Source organism: Fundulus heteroclitus, chromosome 19 (assembly GCF_011125445.2).
Source record: "Fundulus heteroclitus isolate FHET01 chromosome 19, MU-UCD_Fhet_4.1, whole genome shotgun sequence".
In the NCBI taxonomy this organism is placed as follows: Eukaryota; Metazoa; Chordata; class Actinopteri; order Cyprinodontiformes; family Fundulidae; genus Fundulus; species Fundulus heteroclitus.
Window position 1 is genome coordinate 24,771,595 of NC_046379.1, and position 18,649 is coordinate 24,790,243.

General features: G+C 41.2%; 1 protein-coding gene across 1 annotated transcript; it reads left to right on the forward strand.

The window, feature by feature from the left end:
• The first annotated feature begins 634 nt into the window (after nucleotides 1-634).
• Nucleotides 635-14,824, forward strand: LOC105932938 (deubiquitinase DESI2). Its single transcript, XM_012872276.3, has 5 exons — nucleotides 635-1,466; nucleotides 6,856-6,928; nucleotides 9,094-9,187; nucleotides 9,284-9,425; nucleotides 13,243-14,824. The coding sequence occupies exons 1-5, from the start codon at nucleotides 1,428-1,430 to the stop codon at nucleotides 13,486-13,488; spliced, it is 594 nt and encodes a 197-aa protein (XP_012727730.1). The 5' UTR covers nucleotides 635-1,427; the 3' UTR covers nucleotides 13,489-14,824.
• Nucleotides 14,825-18,649: the final 3,825 nt, after the last annotated feature.

An 18,649-nucleotide genomic window follows, 5' to 3' on the forward strand; every position in this document is an offset into this window, starting at 1 on the left:
TTTACACGTCGGGCAATCGTAATAGCATGCATGGAAAAGAAAACAATTGTATTTAACTTCTAAACTCGCACTATACACCTTTAATGATTTAAAAATGAAGGTGTTTCACATTTAGCTCCAGCCAAATTAAGAAAGGATCACTGTTTTCATCCTAGATCAGGGGTCAACCTGCAGTTCCTCATCCACAATTACTGCGGCTCACTTTAAATGTATTTTTAAAATAAAATAAAATTTTGCCCTGTCGTTTTGTTTCATTATCTTTGTTCTGTGCCCCCTGAAAAAACACTTTGATGCAAGAACCGCCGCTGGATATGGAGCTATGGATCTAAACTCTCACAACTATAGATTATGACTTCATTAAGCCAATTTTCTCAGTAGCCTACATTCAAGCACGTTTTTGATATTAACAATAAATAAAAAAAAACACTTCGCCGAATGACACGTTCTTTAAACGTGTCAACCGGTGATCTTAAATGACATATAATCTTTAATGTGATCATTATGATTGAATTTTCCCCCCACAGAGCTCGCTGACTGAAACGAAACGGTGCCTTTCGCCGCCCAATGTGCTCCTGGACTCCCACCAGCGGCTCGGTCTCCCATCAGCTGTTCGGAGGATGGCTCGGAGGCAGAAATGATGTAATCAGGCAGAGGGAGGCCGAGCCAGAGCTGGATCGCAGCCGCACGACGCGGACGCATCTCCGCCGCGAGGAAACGCGTCCGCGAGAGGCTTCGTGGGGTTCGGGCCGAGGAGCCAGATCGTCGTCGGCGGAAGGAGTCATGTTGCAGGGGTTCGATCCGCTCCTCCTTTCTCCTCGCAGGGCAGAGGCTACTGGATGCGGGCCAGCGGCACCACCTCCTCCAGCGCCGGCGGCCGGGGGATGCTGCTGGTGAAATTCCCTATCTGTTCCTGTAGACGTAATTAACCCCTGTGGGCCAGGAGTCCTCTCCCGCACCTGCTCCATCATCATCATCATCATCAGCCGAGTGGAAATGGTCCCATCTCCGCCTCCCGAGTCGACATCGGGCCGCTGCTGTCGCCTTTTCGCCCACGATGACGGCAGGAGGGCGCCCGCCTCGGGTTTCAGCGCACGCAGGCCCCTTCTCCCTCGCACGGCTCGCAGCATCGGTTCTGATCTGATGTTTTAGGACGCATTGCCCGGCGAGGTTGTTGTTTTTTTATTTTATTTGTGTGCCACATCGCCTCTGCTGCCAGGATCGATTGTCTTTTGCCTTTTTTTTTTCCCACCCCGGAGATGATTGCAGTGTCCCTGCAGCAGTAGGTCCTCAGCGTGGGGGGAATGAGCTGAAGCCTGGCCGCAGCTGTCCACCGTGTGCCCCCTGTGACTGCACAGGAGCGTGGGGGCGCAGACCCTCTCACCGCCTGGAGTTAAGGATCGCCTGTCCTTGCAGCTCAGGTTTGAACCATGGCCAATGAACCTGTGATCCTTAACGTGTATGACATGGTAAGGACACCGCTCACCCCGTAAAAGCCATATTCCCTGGTTTAATGCGCGCTCATTTTGCGCGATTTATGTGAATAAAACCCCCCAGAGCTCTGCAAGTTTCAAAAAAGATCAAGTAAATGCAAAACATCTTTTGCACGCAGACTAGTTACAGACGTCAGTGTAGTGTGATTTCCTGTGGTTGACTTGTCAGACGTCTGAAAAGTGTTGCATGCATGTTTGCCCATCGACTGTCAAACAGGTAGCTAAATCAAATCTTCAGAAGTCACCTAAATAATCTTTTAACCCAGTTGCAGCTACTTGACGAAGGCCTCAGATGTTTGTTAGAAGACACTGAGTGAACAAACGGCGTCGTGAACGCCAAGGAACGCAGCAGAAAGGTCAGGGAGAGAGTTTTCTGGGAGTTTAAAGGATCAGGTTAGGCTACTAAACAACATGCCGACCGCAGCACATACCACACAGCTCTGCTCAGTCCACTGCAACTGCAAAATTACCAGAACCCCATAAACTGACAGGTCAAGCAAGGAGAACCCTAAACCAGAATATACTATTTTTTATATTCCTGTATGTTTTCTTCTGCTGTGGATTTTTTTTCCCATACTTGCTGCTGATGCGCCTGCATTTTCCCACTGTGGGACGATAAAGGATTATTTTATTCCAACCTAAACGCGAGAAGGCAGGAAACAAGGCCCACGGCAACTCGGGAGGAGCTGCCAATATGTCCAGCTCAGGTGGGAGAATCTGTCGACACAGATCGGCCTTTCCTGGGAGAGAGGCAAGCCGTTGTTGAAAGAAAGAGAAAACAACATCAATTTGAAGTTTATCACGAGGCAGCTAGGGGACAGAGCAAACATGTAGGAGAAAGACAGGAGCAAAAGGAAACTTCTAGGCCTATGTGCAAAACAGTCTTTGGAGGAAAACTAACACTGCACATGGCTATCTTTGTGGGAAGCATGGTGGTGGCAGCATCAGGCTATGGGAATGCTTTTCTTCACATGGAAGCTACTCAGAGCTGATGGGAAGATGAACAAAGCTAAATGCTAGGCAACCCCAGAAAGCGGGACAGCATCCTCAGACACGGGAGGAAAAAAGGGATGGAGTTACAGTGGAATGGTTTAGAACAAAGTATATTCCAGTTTGATGTATTATTATTATTATTATTATTATTATTATTATTGTTATTATTATTGTTATTATTATTATTATTATTATTATTATCATTGTTTATGTGGTCTTGTCAGGAATCTAAATGAGAATCTGTGGCAGGTTTTGAAAACGGATGTTTATAGACGCCCTCGTCTAATCTGAGTTTGAGGTATTTTTAAAAGAAAAATGGGGAAAACACGTTCTCATACAAAAACGATGGTAGAGTCATACTCCAGAATACTCAGAATTGTAATTGTAGCAAAGGCTAGATTTAAATGCACGGCACACAGATTTTTTTTTTAAGTGTTAAGAAAAATCTGTTTTCTGTCCTCTTCACCATTGTGCATTGCTTAGGGTTATTTATTCTATCACATAAGATTCCAGCAAGAAAGAAAGAAAAAGTGAAATAGTTTAAGGGACATAAACAATTTTAAAAGTTAATGCATTTTGGTATTTATAGATAACTTTTAATGCTGATATTCAGATGTTTTCAAACGGCCACACAGTCTTAGAACAAAACAGGGTTTAGGGTGCAAATGATCCAACTTCAAAACCTTAAAACTCTTCCATAACTGAGGAAAGTCTTACCAGCATCAGCTTTTTAGTCAGATTCATTCATAAGAAAACAGAGAAGAAAGATCGGAGAGAGAAAAAAAATGCCTATTTATACTCGGAGCTGTGAAACATGATTCTCCATCAGCTCTCTGACCTCTGTTACCGTGTCCTCAGTCCCACATGAACAACACAAAGACAAGGGTCCTCCTTCAGACTTGAACGCACCACCTGCTTTTCACATTCTGTGCTGCTTGGTGGAGAGGGAGCATAAAGCACAGCTTGTTGTCGCAGCAGCGCAATAATTTTCTGCAACTCGAAAAGATTGGATGAGGAAATTTTTCAAAACGAGCACTTGTGATTTTAAACAGTCATGTGTCATAATCCATTGGTAATGGCTCTGGGGGAAAAAAACTGTTTTATACTCATTTACATCCACACAACACTAAGTATATCTAGCATTTAACATTAAAATTCTTTAATTCAATGATAATGAAGCCGGTTATTCTTTAAGCGCCTAATCAGGTAGAACACTGCAGGTTTTGTCCTGGAGGTTTGGATACACCCCGAACAGGTTCGGTTTCTCACCCAGAGAGCAATGCTGGTGCTCTTGGTTTTTGGGCCGTGGGAGGAAAATTGGAGAAAACCCACGCAAGTATGGAGAGAAGGATACTAACTCCCACTCAGAAAGGCCTCAGCAGAGATTCAAACTCGGATCTGTCTCTGTGTTCTGCTCAACGTGCCGCTCCGGATGACTGTCTTCTGTACATCTACAGATTAAAGCGGAGAAAACTAAATCAGAAATCTGTTACACTTTGGACAGTCACACGTTTTTTACACCTAAAAGAATTGGATTAACATCAGCGGACAGTTTAACTAAAAAACGGAGGACTTTTTTTTTATGTATGTATTTATGTACTTTTTTGCATTATAAACAGGAGCACACATGCACTAGATAAAAAAAAATATAACTTATTGATTGCGCATTTAACAAGTTTTAGCAATAGAAACTGGGTCCCCTGCTTGCCGCTGACAATATGGAGACCACTTTAGGTATTTTGTGCGGGACTCTTGCATTTTATCTGGTTTCCGAAATAAAATAATTTGTCACGCTTTGACTAGTTTGGGGGGAATCATTTCTGTAAGAACCTCCACTGCCTACATCCAACAGACAACCCATGAATGGAACTGAAGAAAAAGGAGCCTGGACTCTGAATGATCTGGAGAGATTGTGCAAAGAGAAATGGTCCAAGACCCCTCTGTCTGCCGGCTCTGTCTGTAGGCTCCAACCTGGTAAAATGTTAGATCAGAAAACTAACTACTGTCCTACGGCCAGTAGGAGTTGTACAAAATATTAACAAAATATTAACAGTATAGATAACAATAATTGAGCCATTTAGTAAAACGACAACATGCATTTCTTAAGTGATTCTTTTTCACCAGTTGAACAAATGTACTCAAAGTAAAGATCAGACTTTTTACACATCTTTGCCAGGGGTACCAACAAATCAAACCCCGGTCTTTTAAACGTTTAACCACATTCAAATCCCGGCGCAGTTCGCAAGTCACTGCTCTTTTCAAGTTTTCTCACAGATAAGGGTGTCTCAGCATGCCCCCTGATGTGCCAGTTACTCAAATGTCTGGATTTAGTCCCAGCATGCTGGACATAACCGTTTACATTGGGCTGTTTCGAACTCTGGAGAAAGTCATCACAGCGGAGGCGGCAGTCAGATCCAGCCTCGAATTCCTCCAAGAAAATAAAACAGGAGAATAAAAGAAGGCAGCGGGAGTGAGTCATACCAGCAGGGAGGACGATGAACTGATTGTCAACAATGGGACCAGTAAGGCCTGTAAAAACAAAGAGTGACGATTGTTAAGAGGCTTCACTGTGCTGGTGTTCTATTATGAGAGTCAGGCGTGTCAGATTTATCATGTTTTACGCTGCTGGAAAATTTTGCTGCATTAGGCTGTTTCCTGTGTGGAAGCGGAGTGTTTTCTACGCATCCCTGGTACAAAGCGTGAGAGGCAGCGTGCTAGAGTAATCCTAACTGGAGAAAATGATGAGACTCAGCTGACACACAGTAATGGGGTGGAAATGCTTTTATGGTGTGACTCTGGGCCGGGAAATGTGTTTTATTATTCATAAGGGACAGCTGGGGCAACATAGATGGCTCTTAGCATGTTTTCTCATGGTGCCTAACAATATGGATGTATCAGTGGGTGACGGGTGGGGCAGCTGCAGTGTTTCCATGAATTATTCCCCCAGTTGTCTGTAGAGAGGGGTCAGGAAGTTGATTGACACTAACGGCAACCCGTTTCCCTCTTTTGTAATTCACTGTAAATCAGTGATATGAAGGATCCATCAGTAGGGCTTTTCTACTAAGACTCTTAGTAGAAAAGCCCTACTGACTCAGTATGAGGGATTGTCTCATACTGAGGATTGACCTGTTGTTAGAAGTCAAACTAGGATGAAATTAACGTGTAAAATGTAGGTTAACACTAATCATAACTCTCTGTGCTATGAAAAATAACCACGGACACACACGTTCACACCTAAAGCGCAATTTAGAGAGACCAATTAACCGTCATGTTAGGTTACTGTGTAGTCCAACACAAAGGTACCCCACGTAATAAAAAAAGCAGTTTTCAAATGATTTTATTTATCAGGGTAAAAAGTATACCCAAACTGATCTGACCCAAAATAAAAAAAAGAATAAATACCCTCCCTTGCTAAATCATGAATTCACTTTGATTAAACACTTTTTTTTAGCTCAGTTTAACCAGCTATGCCAGGGCCTGGTTAGCAACAAACCTGTTGTATCAAGAAATCCCTCGAACAGAACCTGTCCAACAACACAAAGTAGGCTAAAAGAGCTCACACAGCAACTTGTAACGCGCTGACAAATTTTGAAATAATGGCACCAAAGCGGGCAGCGCCAATAGACACGGCTAAGTGTGGGGATGATGTATGGGGAGAAAAACCTTCTCGTCTCTCCTCGCCTTTGGCCAATCACTGAAAAGCAGTGTGTTCACGTCAAAAAACTTTGATCCAGTCCGCTCGGTTTGACCCTGCTGTTGGGCAGGGCTGGAGAAACCCCCGGCTGGGCCCGAAAAAACTGTTGCTGAAATGCGGGCGGAGCCGAGTAGAGGTCGGCCGAGCTGAGCCGGAGGAAAATGAGCTGTTGCAGCACTTTCAAGAGCATCTTTGAGTACTCTGGCTGATGCCCTATGACAAGAATACACAAACCCCTTCCACAACCACACTTTGTATGAAGACGTTGTCATCAAACAGCCTTTAAGTACTGAAGTTGTCACAGATTTTTGTCACATTTAAGCAGGAACTAATTTTCTAGATGGCTCCAGCATTTAAGCTAAGCTGGGCTAAAACACTTCTGTCATGAGCATTATGTTTTTACCCTAGAGACAGAGAAAGCTATAACTACGCAAAGAACATATGTTTTCCAAAATGTCAACCTACACATTTAACTGAAAGGATTTCTTTTATTCAAACTGGGCTGCAGAACGTCAGCTGTGCAGCCTTCATTGTCACGCATGAGCGTTTCATTTAGCAGCCGCTATCAGCCTGTGATTTTTCTGCATTATTTAAGGTGACAGGATGAGAGCATGTCTGCTGAGCTGCTGCACAGCTTCTGCTTCCTGACTCTGTCTTTCTCTCCCCGTTTCTCTGCAGTACTGGATAAACGAATACACCTCCAATCTGGGCATTGGAGTCTTCCACTCAGGCATTGAGATTTATGGCAGAGGTAAGACGGGGGACCGTATTTACATCTGTATTTACATCTGTATCCCATTTCACAACCTCGAGCGCAGGGTTGCTCCTGGGCAACGTTCGATGACGGATGGTGAGATTTGTGCGAGGCAGATGAAGTTATTACAATGGAATATGGACTTATACTCCCTAACAGCATGACCCCGTTTCTCTGGTTTGAGTCACCACTGACTCACTCTGTGTTTATGTGTGTGTGGACTGAAAATAGACGGGCAGAATCCCTGGTGAAACCTGAGCTCTGGAAATCCAATATGACCTTGGAACTAGAAATATTGGCTCTGTACACAGACAAATAAGGTGACAGTGAAGCTGTAATCCTATTAGGACACAAATTAATTGCATACTTTTTTAGAGGGCTTTGGAAAAGTATTTTCCCCGTTCACTGCAAAAAAAAATAACTAAAAATAAGTAACATTTTCTTGAAATGAATGTATTTGCCCTTGATTTGAGCAGGTAAATAAGATGATGTGCCAATGGAGTGAGTATTTTTACCCCTAAAATAAGATAATTAGACATCCTGCACTTGAAATAAGATGAGGGAGATGAATTGTTCCTATTTTAAGTGCAAAAATCTTATTCCATTGGCAAATCATCTTATTTACCTGCACAAATCAAGGTCAAATAGTTTAATTTCAAGAAAAAAATTTCTTATTTTTAGGTCTATTTTTGCAGTGATATAGATATCTTCTGGGGTTTTTAGTCACTTAAATGTTTCAGATCACCAAAGAAACCAAAGAAATTGTTAATCAAAGAAATGTTAATAGCCAACAAGATAACCCAAGTAAATTTAAAATAATGTTTTCAAATCAATATTTCTTTTAAAAAAGTAATTTTTTTTTTTATCTAAACCAACTTGAACCTATGTGAAAAAATACTCATAGTTTAGATACAAACACCATCAAGCACTTGTGGTAAGTTGTAATGAGTCTTTTGGGTCTTTTAGCCAAGTCTTCTTTGGATAATTGTTTTAACTCAGCCACATTGGGGAGTTTTTGAACATGAACAGCCTTAAGTTAGCCTAATTTGGATTTAAATCCAAAACCTAAGCCAATCCAAAACCTTAATTCCTGTTTTTCTGAGCCATTCAGAGGAGAACTTGTTTGTCTGTTTCGAGAAAGCAGAATTCGCGCCTCCATCAGCTTTCTGTTTGTTTCACACCAGATGTAACGGGATGCACACATTCCAGAAGGTTCTTCTTTGTCACTTCCGTCGACAGAATAGTTTCCAAAAAGTCTTGGAGGTCATCTAAAGGTTTCTTACTGGCAAATGTGTTCTTTATGGATCTGGGGTGGTTTCCATCTTGAAATACTCTGGTGGATGTAATTTTTGCCCAGTGTCTTTTCTTCCTGTTGAACCAGGAACAGTGACCAATGCCTAGTGAGGTATATGGTGCTTCAGGTATTGTTCTGGGTTCTTTTGTGACCTTCACCATGAGGTGTCGATGCATAGATAACTTTAGTGGGCCAGCCTGTTCCACGTTTCCTCCATTTGTGGATAGTGGGTCTCAGTGTGGTTAAACGATAGCTTTGTAACCCTTTCTAGGCTGACACTTTACTTCTCACGTGTTCTTGTATCTGTACATTCGAGTATGGTGTGTAGTTTAATGAGATCTTTTACCCTACCACATGTTGGGCTATTTCCTGATTCTGCAGTATTGGTGGGTGTCAGCCCTGGCTGTGGCTTGTGAAACTGAACAAAAAGGCAAATTCATGATTCGTGAAGCATTTATATTGGACATACAGTAGTTTGGATAACTTATTCCATTAATCAAAGATGTCACCATATAAAAACTGCATTTGCACATGATGATAGTGGCACATAGACTCTGTGTTCATTGTTTACTTGTACACCTGGAATTGTGAGGTATTTTTTGCTGTGACAGTCTGAATAAATCAGAGCCTACAGTTTTTAGGCTAAGTTTTCTTCACAAATTTGTGGCCCCCCCCCCCCCCAAGTTTGTTGTTGCTTTCCTTAGTTTGCTGTAATGATAGGGGATAGAACCCTGCATTAAAGCCAGACCAAATGGGTTAATTACAGCGTGTCCGTGATTAATCGCTCTCTTCTTGGTAATCACAGATGTTGAGTGCTTTCTTTGGAACGACTAACCTGTGTTTTGCATCTTCATCCTCTGCCCCACAGAATTTGCATACGGCGGTCATCCCTACCCTTTCAGCGGCATCTTTGAAATCAACCCTGGCAACGCTGCCGAGCTAGGAGACACTTTCAAATTCAAGTGAGCGTGCATCATTTCAGCGCATGAAGCACTTAGACGTTGCTGATGATCATGTTGGAGGTGCGCGCTCTGACATAACACTGTTATTTCTAACAGGGAGGCCATTGTTTTGGGCACCACGGACTTCACTGAGGAGGACATAGATAAAATCATGGAGGAGCTCGGGAAAGAGTTCAAAGGGAACGCCTACCATCTAATGCACAAAAACTGCAACCACTTCTCCTCCTCACTGTCTGAGGTCAGTGTTATGTACGCTTCCTCCTAATTTCGCTGAGAAGCGGCATTGGAGGAAGCACAGCATACAAAAAATATATATAGAAATAAAACACAACTCACCTGTTTGATATTATTACATCAAAATGGGATTTTCATTTTACAAATAAATATATATTATATTCTTATTTGGACAAAGTTCCCTGAACTAACTTTACAGAAAAAAACTTTACTGCCTTTTTATTATTGAGGTACAATAATGTAACCTTGGTGAATTAATTTTAAGGATAGGGTAAAAAAACAAAAACGGTCATATTATAATTTAAATGTAGAAAAAGAACAAAAATGTTGGACAATTAATTTTTTTTACAGTGCCTTACAAAAGTCTTCACATGCCTTAAAAGTTTACCCTTTTTCACATAACACCCACTAACTATATATGTTGCATGTATTTAATGTGATAGACCAACACAAATCAACGTATCATTGTAAAGTGGAATAAAAGGGTACATTGCTTTCAATTTCTTTTTTTACTTATACATAAAAATTGTAAAGGGTGGGGGATGTGTTCATAGGCAGCCCCCTTTACGCTAAAATATAATGTAAAAATTTTAATAATATTTAAAATGAACGTGTGTGTAACAGCATCCAGTTGTTGTGTGAATGCGCCAGACGTTAGGTAGAGAGCATTAGTGCAAAGACAGCATCATGAAGACCAAGAACCAGTTAGGATCTAATGTGCACACCTTTAAATAAGTGTGAGTTTTAAAAAAAATATCCCCAAGCTTTGAACATCTCCTAGAGTGTTGTTCAATAAATCATCCGAACATGTTACGGCACAACTCCAACCCTACAACTGCATGTCTGGCAACATAAACTAGTAAGCTAGGCAAGGAGGCCCTTAACCAGCGTGGCATTCAAGAGGCCCAGCTATGGAGTTGCAGCTCCATGGCTCCAGTGGAAAAATCTGTGGTCAGGACAACTTTTAGTCGTGCACTTCAAAAATCTGGCTTTCAAGGACGAGTGGCAAGAAAAGTCATAACTGAAAGAATGACATTAGAAAACCTATGTGCAGCTAACCCGTGCAGGGGACACAGCAAACAAGTGGAAGGAGGTCAACATGAAAAAACACTATGTGAATAAAAAATAAAAGTTATTACAGTGCGCAGGCCTTCTTGAGCAGGCGTGTTTTGAATTCAGACTTGAAGTGGAGAAAAGTGTCAGGATTGCAGATGTCTGGAGGGAGAGAGCTCCAGAGTTTGGGAGCATAGAGGGAGAAAGCTCTGCTCCCCATGGTGCTGAGGCTGGAAGGAGGGTTACAGTAATTGATGTGGGAGTTGACAGGACTATGGACAATGATTAATGCAGAGGGCAGGAATAGGGAGGGACTAAGACGATGAATATTGCACAGGTGGAAATAGACAGAAAAGAGTGATGGTATTGATGTCAGAGGTAAAGGATAGAGGGCTATTTCAGGCCAAGACACTCTCAAGAGGAGGAAAACTTTCCATGCACTCCTACCTCAACATAATGAGAAAAGACAATTAATTTTAAGAAGAAAATAGCAAAATAAACTTTGAACAATACAGTATTAGAATTTCCCATACTACAGTAATAATGTTCTCTATCAGTGTGTTAAAAAGAAAATGCAGTACTATTTGTAAATTTGTCCTTCTGATTGTCTTTAAAATATGGAAGCAATACAACTTCACCATCAACCTACAGTAATTAAAAACAGAAATTAAACTAAACATGTCATTGTCTTTGATGCATAAGTTCATTTCTGCAAATAAATCTAGATAATTTATCAAACTCAGTTGTTACAATTCCTAGGTGTTCAGGCTTTTGTTTTCTTCCGTGTCTTTGTTTTGATCTTTTCCTTGTTCTTTGAAATGTTCTAAAAGGTCTTGCCATAATTGTTCAAGAGTTGTCTCTAACTTTTTGCCATATTAGTTAATTCCTTTGTGTTTAGTTTCTTAGTTTATTTCTTGTGTTCAGCTCTCTGTGCATTCTTGTCTTTTCACTTTTGTCATCAGTACTCTTTTTCTCTTGTTTAATAATTTCTTTGTTTTAGTTCAGCTCCATTCATTATAGTTAGTCTCCCAGCCTTCCGTTTGCCTTAGCTGCTCTGTGTCATCCCCTGATTAAACTTAAAAAACTATTAAGGGATAAATAACTTCTAAAATGAAAGACATTTCCTTATTCTTGAAACAATATAATTAATCTTAGAAAATCTGTTTTTATTTTAGTTTAACATCTAAATGTGTTATATTCTTTTAATATTCTTATGGCTCCTGGGCTTTCCCTATTTTTATTTTGTCCAAAATGTGAACTAGTTATGTTCTCTGGTCCTAGTTAAAAGAAGCAAACATGTCAGTAAAATAAGATAAAGCTTACCACTCCACAAGCCTTTATCTAATTAAAGGTTGAAGCACAACACACGTATATATATATATATATATATATATATATATATATATATATATATAAAATGTTTATTTGTACAAAGAAAGCCAATAAATTACATAAAAACTCAATAGTTCACAGTTGAAATGGCTACATAGAAACAAATTTTACAGTATGTGTTAGAAAAACATATTATTACCAAAGAACATTATTCATTGCAGCTCTCTAAAAGATAAAGCAGAAATCTGCCTATTTCCCACCATGGACCGTGACTTTAACTGCACTTATCTGTTCTCATGTCTCAAGTTCTCTGTGTGTGTTCAAAAACATTTTTAGTGGGTCAAACAGTGATGGACCATCCCCTTTACTCAGACATATCCCGAACCTGTGTGTTTTTTCCCCATTAGGAAGCTCTTTTTGCTCCTGAACTACTGAGGAAATAAACTCCTCCTGCGTTGCCCTGTATTGGGGGGCGGCTGGGTAGACAAAACCTGTCGACCATGGAGCTCCGGTAGTCGAAGCCAGGTGTCTCCGTTATATTGAGCCTCATCCCGTCACCATAGAAACACCATTTTTTTGGGGAAAAATTTGTGTTATTGCAGGAACATTTTTCAAAGCACTTTAGACTAGAGCCACATTCATCCAGTCGCACTCACATCCATGCACAGATACCTAGACTGGGAGGCAGCTTAGGGTTCAGTTCCTTGCCCAGGGCGCATCGACATGTCGCAGGAGTAGGCTGGAAATCGAGCCCACAACTGGGATTGCAACTCTTGCCACTGTTCCACAGTCGCCCCAATGTGCAAAGCTGGAAGACATGCACCAAAATCCCAGCAGCTGTAACTGCAGTGAAGATTGTTGTGCAAAGTATGAGTGGGCTGAATACAAATGTGTGTTACTCTTTCATTTTTTTGTAAAAAAAAAAAAAAATAATACATGATAATTTTTTCTATTCACAATGCAGTTGTAATGTAACAAGGTGCGTAAAATGTTAAAGTGAGGAGTTTTTGTAGCATCATCATAAATCTCCATCTGTTCTTTGTCCGAGTTTTAAAATTGTCTCCAGAAGTATTTGTGAACATAAGAATGACCGAGAGCAGCCGTTGTCAATCAGGCCGCCATTAAGTAGCCTTTGGTTTATTTTTTCACTTTCTAGTCTAAAACTTAGTAAGTAAGTAATATTTTAAACCAGCTTCTCTATAGAGTTGTAAAAAAATATTTTCCCCCTTAAAGATTTTTTTTTTCCTTTTTTGTCATGTGAGCGTTCATATCAAAATAATATGATGTTCCTAAACATGTAAGTTTGACCAAAAAAAAGCAAAAACTGATCCGATCTATAAGAAAAAAAGACATTTAAACACCTATTTCCTCTAACTTAATCAACAGCGTGGTTGTATCCTGCTCTCACCGTCTCTTCTGTACCCTTTTTTTTTCAGTTGCTCTGTGGAAGAGAAATCCCTCGCTGGGTCAACAGACTGGCTTATTTCAGCTCCTGCATCCCCTTTCTGCAGAGCTGCCTCCCCAAAGAGTGGTTAACCCCGGCCGCTCTACAGACCCACATCAGCCTCGGCCTCCACAAAGAGGAGCAGAACGAATCGAGCGACGAGGACCCGTCGTCGCCGTCCGGGGCGGCCGGCGCCGGCTCGGGCTCCTCCCACAGCTGTCGTCACACCCGGGTCTGAAGGAACCCCTCACCCTCTGACCTCTGGACTCAAATGTCACTGCTGCTGCTTGGTGACTTCAGTAGGCTTGAACAACCGTCTGACCTCATACTGTTTGGCCTCTGAATGCTGAGACACAGGGAATAGGAGTCCGCTCTTTTAGCGCAGGAACTGACCGCAGAACTCTCCAGACCTGCAGCCCTCCCACGACGACAAGACTGGGAGAAAACCCGGAGACCCGAAGGGGGTGCTCTGACCTCAGCAGTACACACCTGTAAATCCACAGTTTGTAGTACAACGTTCGTAGTCTTTTCCACAAAATTCAAAACCTTTGTCAGCCTTGTTTCCCTGCCCTGCCTTCAAAGCTGCTTTTGTAGAGAACAAAAGAAAACTTTCTAGACAATGACATTACCAGGAAACTGCTAATCTCCGTAAATTCAGCAAATCCTCGTTAGATAACCTCTATGTGGCCTTCAGATGATATTGCTGATTTCCGTTTCTTAACATGCACCTGTTCTTTGGCCATTTTAGAGGATGGAGGGGTCAGTTTGGGGAGGGAGGTTAGGGACGATATTTCCTTAAATGAGAGTAAACGTTGCATGTTGATTGAATGTCACAAATTAGCCAACTAAACTGAGATACAGTGGTTTAACAAAGTGTTTGACCCCTTACTGATGTCTTTTTATTTGTTCAGCTTAGTTTTTTCTTTGCTTTTCGTCACGCTTAGATTATCAAACAAAATGTAACGACAGAGAGAGATAATCTTAAATACAAAAAGCTATTTTTTTAAATTATGATTTTACTTATGAAAGAATAAAAGCTATCCAAACCAAGCTGACAAAATGTAAAAATAGAACAGCGCTTATGTTAAACAGTGACTTCAACTGTGGCTAACCACATGTTTGGTTACATTTCACTAGTTTCACCAAGTCCTGAATAATGCCAGAGATGTAAGATCAAAAAGTCACTACAGAAGAAACTGTCTGCCAAAGGATCTCAGAAACCATCACATTGCGGCCAAATGGTGACTAAGACATGTTTAAGGCTTTGGAGCTCCAGGGAGCCAAATTAAGTTCCATTAAGCACAAATAGAGAAAACATGACACAGTGGAGAAGTTTCACAAAATTCACCAGCCAACCAAAATTACTCCAAGAGTTCATCAACAAATCATACAGGAGGACAAAAATAAGCCCAGAGCAACACTTTTTCAATGCTGTAAACCTAATTTTCTTCTGTTAAGGTCAGAATTTAGGATTAAACAATAAAAGAAAAGCAGGTAAAAATGGCTTCCAGGAGACAGCACCAAGGCCAAAACCCCTCCTCACCAGAAACAACACAAAGATCTGCCTTTTGTTTCTTCAAAAAATTTCCTATGGTGTCCCAGGCTTTTAGGAAAATATTCTGAAAAGTAGAACTTTTTTGGAAGGTGTGTGTCCCATTAAATCTGATGTAAAACTAAATGGTTTCAGAGAAAGAGCATCATACGTACGCTTCAACTTGGTTGTGGTAGTGTGATGCTCTGGGGGTGCTTTGCTGCTTCAGCACCTGGATGACTTGCAGTAAGTGATGGAACTAGAAAATCACCACCAGAAAATCCTGAAGGAGAATGTCCGGCCATCAGATTGTGACCTTCAGCTCAAACACTCTTGGGTTATGAAGTGGGACAATAATCAGAAGCACACCAGCATGCCCACCTCTGAATGTTAAAAAGAAAATCCAAAATTAAGGTTTTTGAGTGGCCTAGTCCAAGTCTGGACCAAAATCCAATTGCGATACATTGGGACGACCAGAAACATGTAGTTTATGCCGAAAACCCATCTAATGTGGCTGAATTAAAACAATTCTGCAAAGAATGATGGGTCAAAATTTCTCTACAAAGATGCAAATCACTCTTACCAATTATTGCAAATGAGGGGCGTTTGTGCAACAGTTGCTTTTTGCTCAAAGAAACAGGTTGGTTTAGATAGCTAAAATCCTGATTTGAAAACCAGTTTTTGCATATTCTCGGTTTCACTTTGTCTGACTTTAAAATCTGACGTGTACAAACACACACACACACACACAAAAAAAAGTGAAAACAGAAGAAATCCATGTGTGGGCGAATGCTTTTCTCCCATGGCGAGTCGCTATGTAACCCTTCTCATGATATTTTTTGTGGAAGATAATCTCTTTACTTAAAATTACAGAGTGAATAAGCCATTAGCTGAGTAGCTAGTTTCTCAGTGGCTGCCAACAATCAAGGGGGAATGCTTTTAATTGAAACAGCAGCTGTTCCTATCTCTGACCACCTCAGACAAAAGGTCCCAGCCACTCTTCTCTCAGTTGCCGACTTTGTGACCTAGTGCATTTTTCTGACTACTCTTTTATATCCAAGTGATCTTTATACTGTTAACGTTTGATGACTTACAGGATAGAAAATAGAGATTTCCAATCAGAGATAGCTCCTCTTAGTTAAACCCCCGTTTCACCATTTGAACTATAGAGCTATAGGTGCTGGGAAAAAAAAGAGGAGCAGAAATCTGTGCTTTCCCTCCCGTCAAGAGGCCCGGTATGTTGTCCGTGCAGTTACTGTGAGCTCAGCTGAGCATTAAGATCGGCACTTCACAGGCCGCGGTTCAACCCACTGTATTGACTTCTTAAACTGTTTGTTGTGCAAAAGGCAAAAAAAAAAAAAAAAAAAGAGGCAAATGAAAAATCCGGATTTGTTTTGAGAGATTATGTGCTGAGCCGTTCCTAGCTTAGCACCAGCTGCACGGAAAGAGGAGTTCCTGGAAGTATTTGGGTTTACATTGTTGAAACATTGATTTTTTTTTCTTGATTTTTTTTTTCTTGTGATGATCATGCAAGCCATATGTTTAGAGATGCAGGAAAGACAATTTTGATACCTTCGGATAGGGCCGGACTCGTCTTTTCACACATCTCTGGTCTGTGCACCCTTGTCTGTTTACAACTTTGTTTCTTGCAAGCCTAAAACGATGTAAAAAAACAAAAAAGTGACTAAATGTTTAGAGTAAGATAAATGAGCAACGCATTTCAAAAAGACTGCATTTTCACAGCAAGAGCTTAGGAACTATGGAGAATATCATGTGTAATTTGAGCTCTCCCTGATTTTATACGTTTTTCAGACACACACCGTGTGGTTTGGTATTGTCTTGCTGAAGTAAGTAAAGACATCCCTGTAAAATATGTCGTCTCAGTGGTGGACCAACACAAAGTAATGGTTTTCATAGCTTTAGACAGAAACAAATTTTAAATTTATATTTGACCCCCCAGAGTCAGGAATTTGTTGAACCCCCTTTCATATTGTAGTCTTGATTTTTGAAGCTTAAATCCTATTATTCTTTTAAAAAATAGCTCAAGCTCAGGCTGGCTGATGGAGGTTGTCTGTAAGCATCACTTATCAGGTCTTGTTGCTGATTATCTGTTTGATTTTGCTCTGGATTTTGACCGGGCTCTCCGAACGCCTCAATTTACTTCAAGCCAAACCGTGCGTGTGTGTATTGTCAGTCCTCCGGCTCACGGCGACTACAACAGGCTTAAATCGAAGGCAACTGGACTTCTGAATAGGTTTTGGCACCTATCCAGGAGTCAATTCTGGTTGAGTAACGTGGAGTTTGGGAGCAGCTGTTTTTCAAGCCCGTGGAGGCCATTCCTCCACGGAGCATTTCAAGACAAGTGATAGTCAACAACCTGATTGTCCGTGCCCTCAGTCTATTGTTTGGTTTGAATTTCAATGAGACCGATTGGGTCTTTGAAATGAGTTTCAATGCAGGGATGTAGATGCTGGAAAGCTGAAACCATAACCCTCCTCCTTCACCAAGATGGCTTCTTTCAACCCTCGTTCAGACTATCTGTCCTCTTTCTCTAAAATCTGAAGATTATTGTCATCAAACATTTTTTTCCTTTGCTCTCGAGGTGCAAGTGGACTGCTGAATCTTGGCCCAAATCAAACTCTCCGGTTGTAGAGTAGGCTGCATGTATAGAGTGGTTGTTTTCATGGAAGGTGATCCTCCACCCCAGTCTAAAGCCCTTGCAACCTCTCACAGGTTGTCTTCCAGGACGTTCTGGGATTTATCTCCATGGATCTTCTCACCAACTCTGACCAGCTTCCCTGTCTTGCGCCTGGTGTTTTGCATGTAAACCACGAAGCTCGACTCCGGCCTGATCTGACCGGAGCACCTTCTTCCGCATGTTTGCTTTTATCGCCCCTGCATGGGCGTAAAATGGACTTCTTCTTTCACTCTTTACACAATGGCTTTCATTTCCCTATTCTTCCGTAATGACCAGATTTGTGGAGAGTACAACTATCTGTCCAGTTGACAGATTAGTCCAGGTGAGCTGTGGATCTAAGCAGCTCCTTCAGAGTCCCCAACAGGCCTCCTGGTTTCTTCTCTGATTAGCATCTCAGCCTGTCTGTTATAAGGTGAGCGGCTATACGCTTCCTACAGTATTTTCAGAGGATGGTCAGAATGTTGTAATGTTCTCTAACACAATTCTGGGGAGACTATTTTCTAATAAGGTGACTTCTGACGCCCGCTGGGGGCAGTGAAGTTCATTTACATGTATCAGAATAAAGGGGGCTGATTTTTATTTGTATGTTTGGGGAAAACCCCAGCAGGATTTGCCATCCATTTCGCCCTCCTGTTCTACTTTCTGTTGGTCTATCCGGTTGGATTACCATCTGATACGTTCAAGTGTTGAAATGAGAAAAGCTCAAGGAGCATGAAAACTTTTGCAGGGAGCTCCGTCGCTTTTCTTTAGCAAGGAAGATGTAGCATTTCTAGTTTCCCTCCAAAAGAATTGGTTTGTCAGAGTAAAGGATTTTACTTGTTTACTGCAGTACAGCCTGAGGACTCTAGGATCATACACACTTATTTGAGATTTTCCTGCTCCACTCCTTGGATTTAGATGTTTCTCTGAATCTTTTAACTGTGTTTTGTTCTCTGGGTAATAAAATCTAATTCTCAGAACATCACAATGACACGGGGAGCATCTCTTCCTGTACACGTGTATACTGGCAGGGATTCTTTTACCCGTTTGAAGTAAGTTAACTAATTTTGCACATTTTCCTTCTTGTGTGTACTTTTTTTTAACTTTCCCCAAGCCTTTTGAAATATCAGACCTATTTCTAAATCAGCATAATTAATTTGATAGATTTTTCTTTTGGCACTTCTTTTAAAA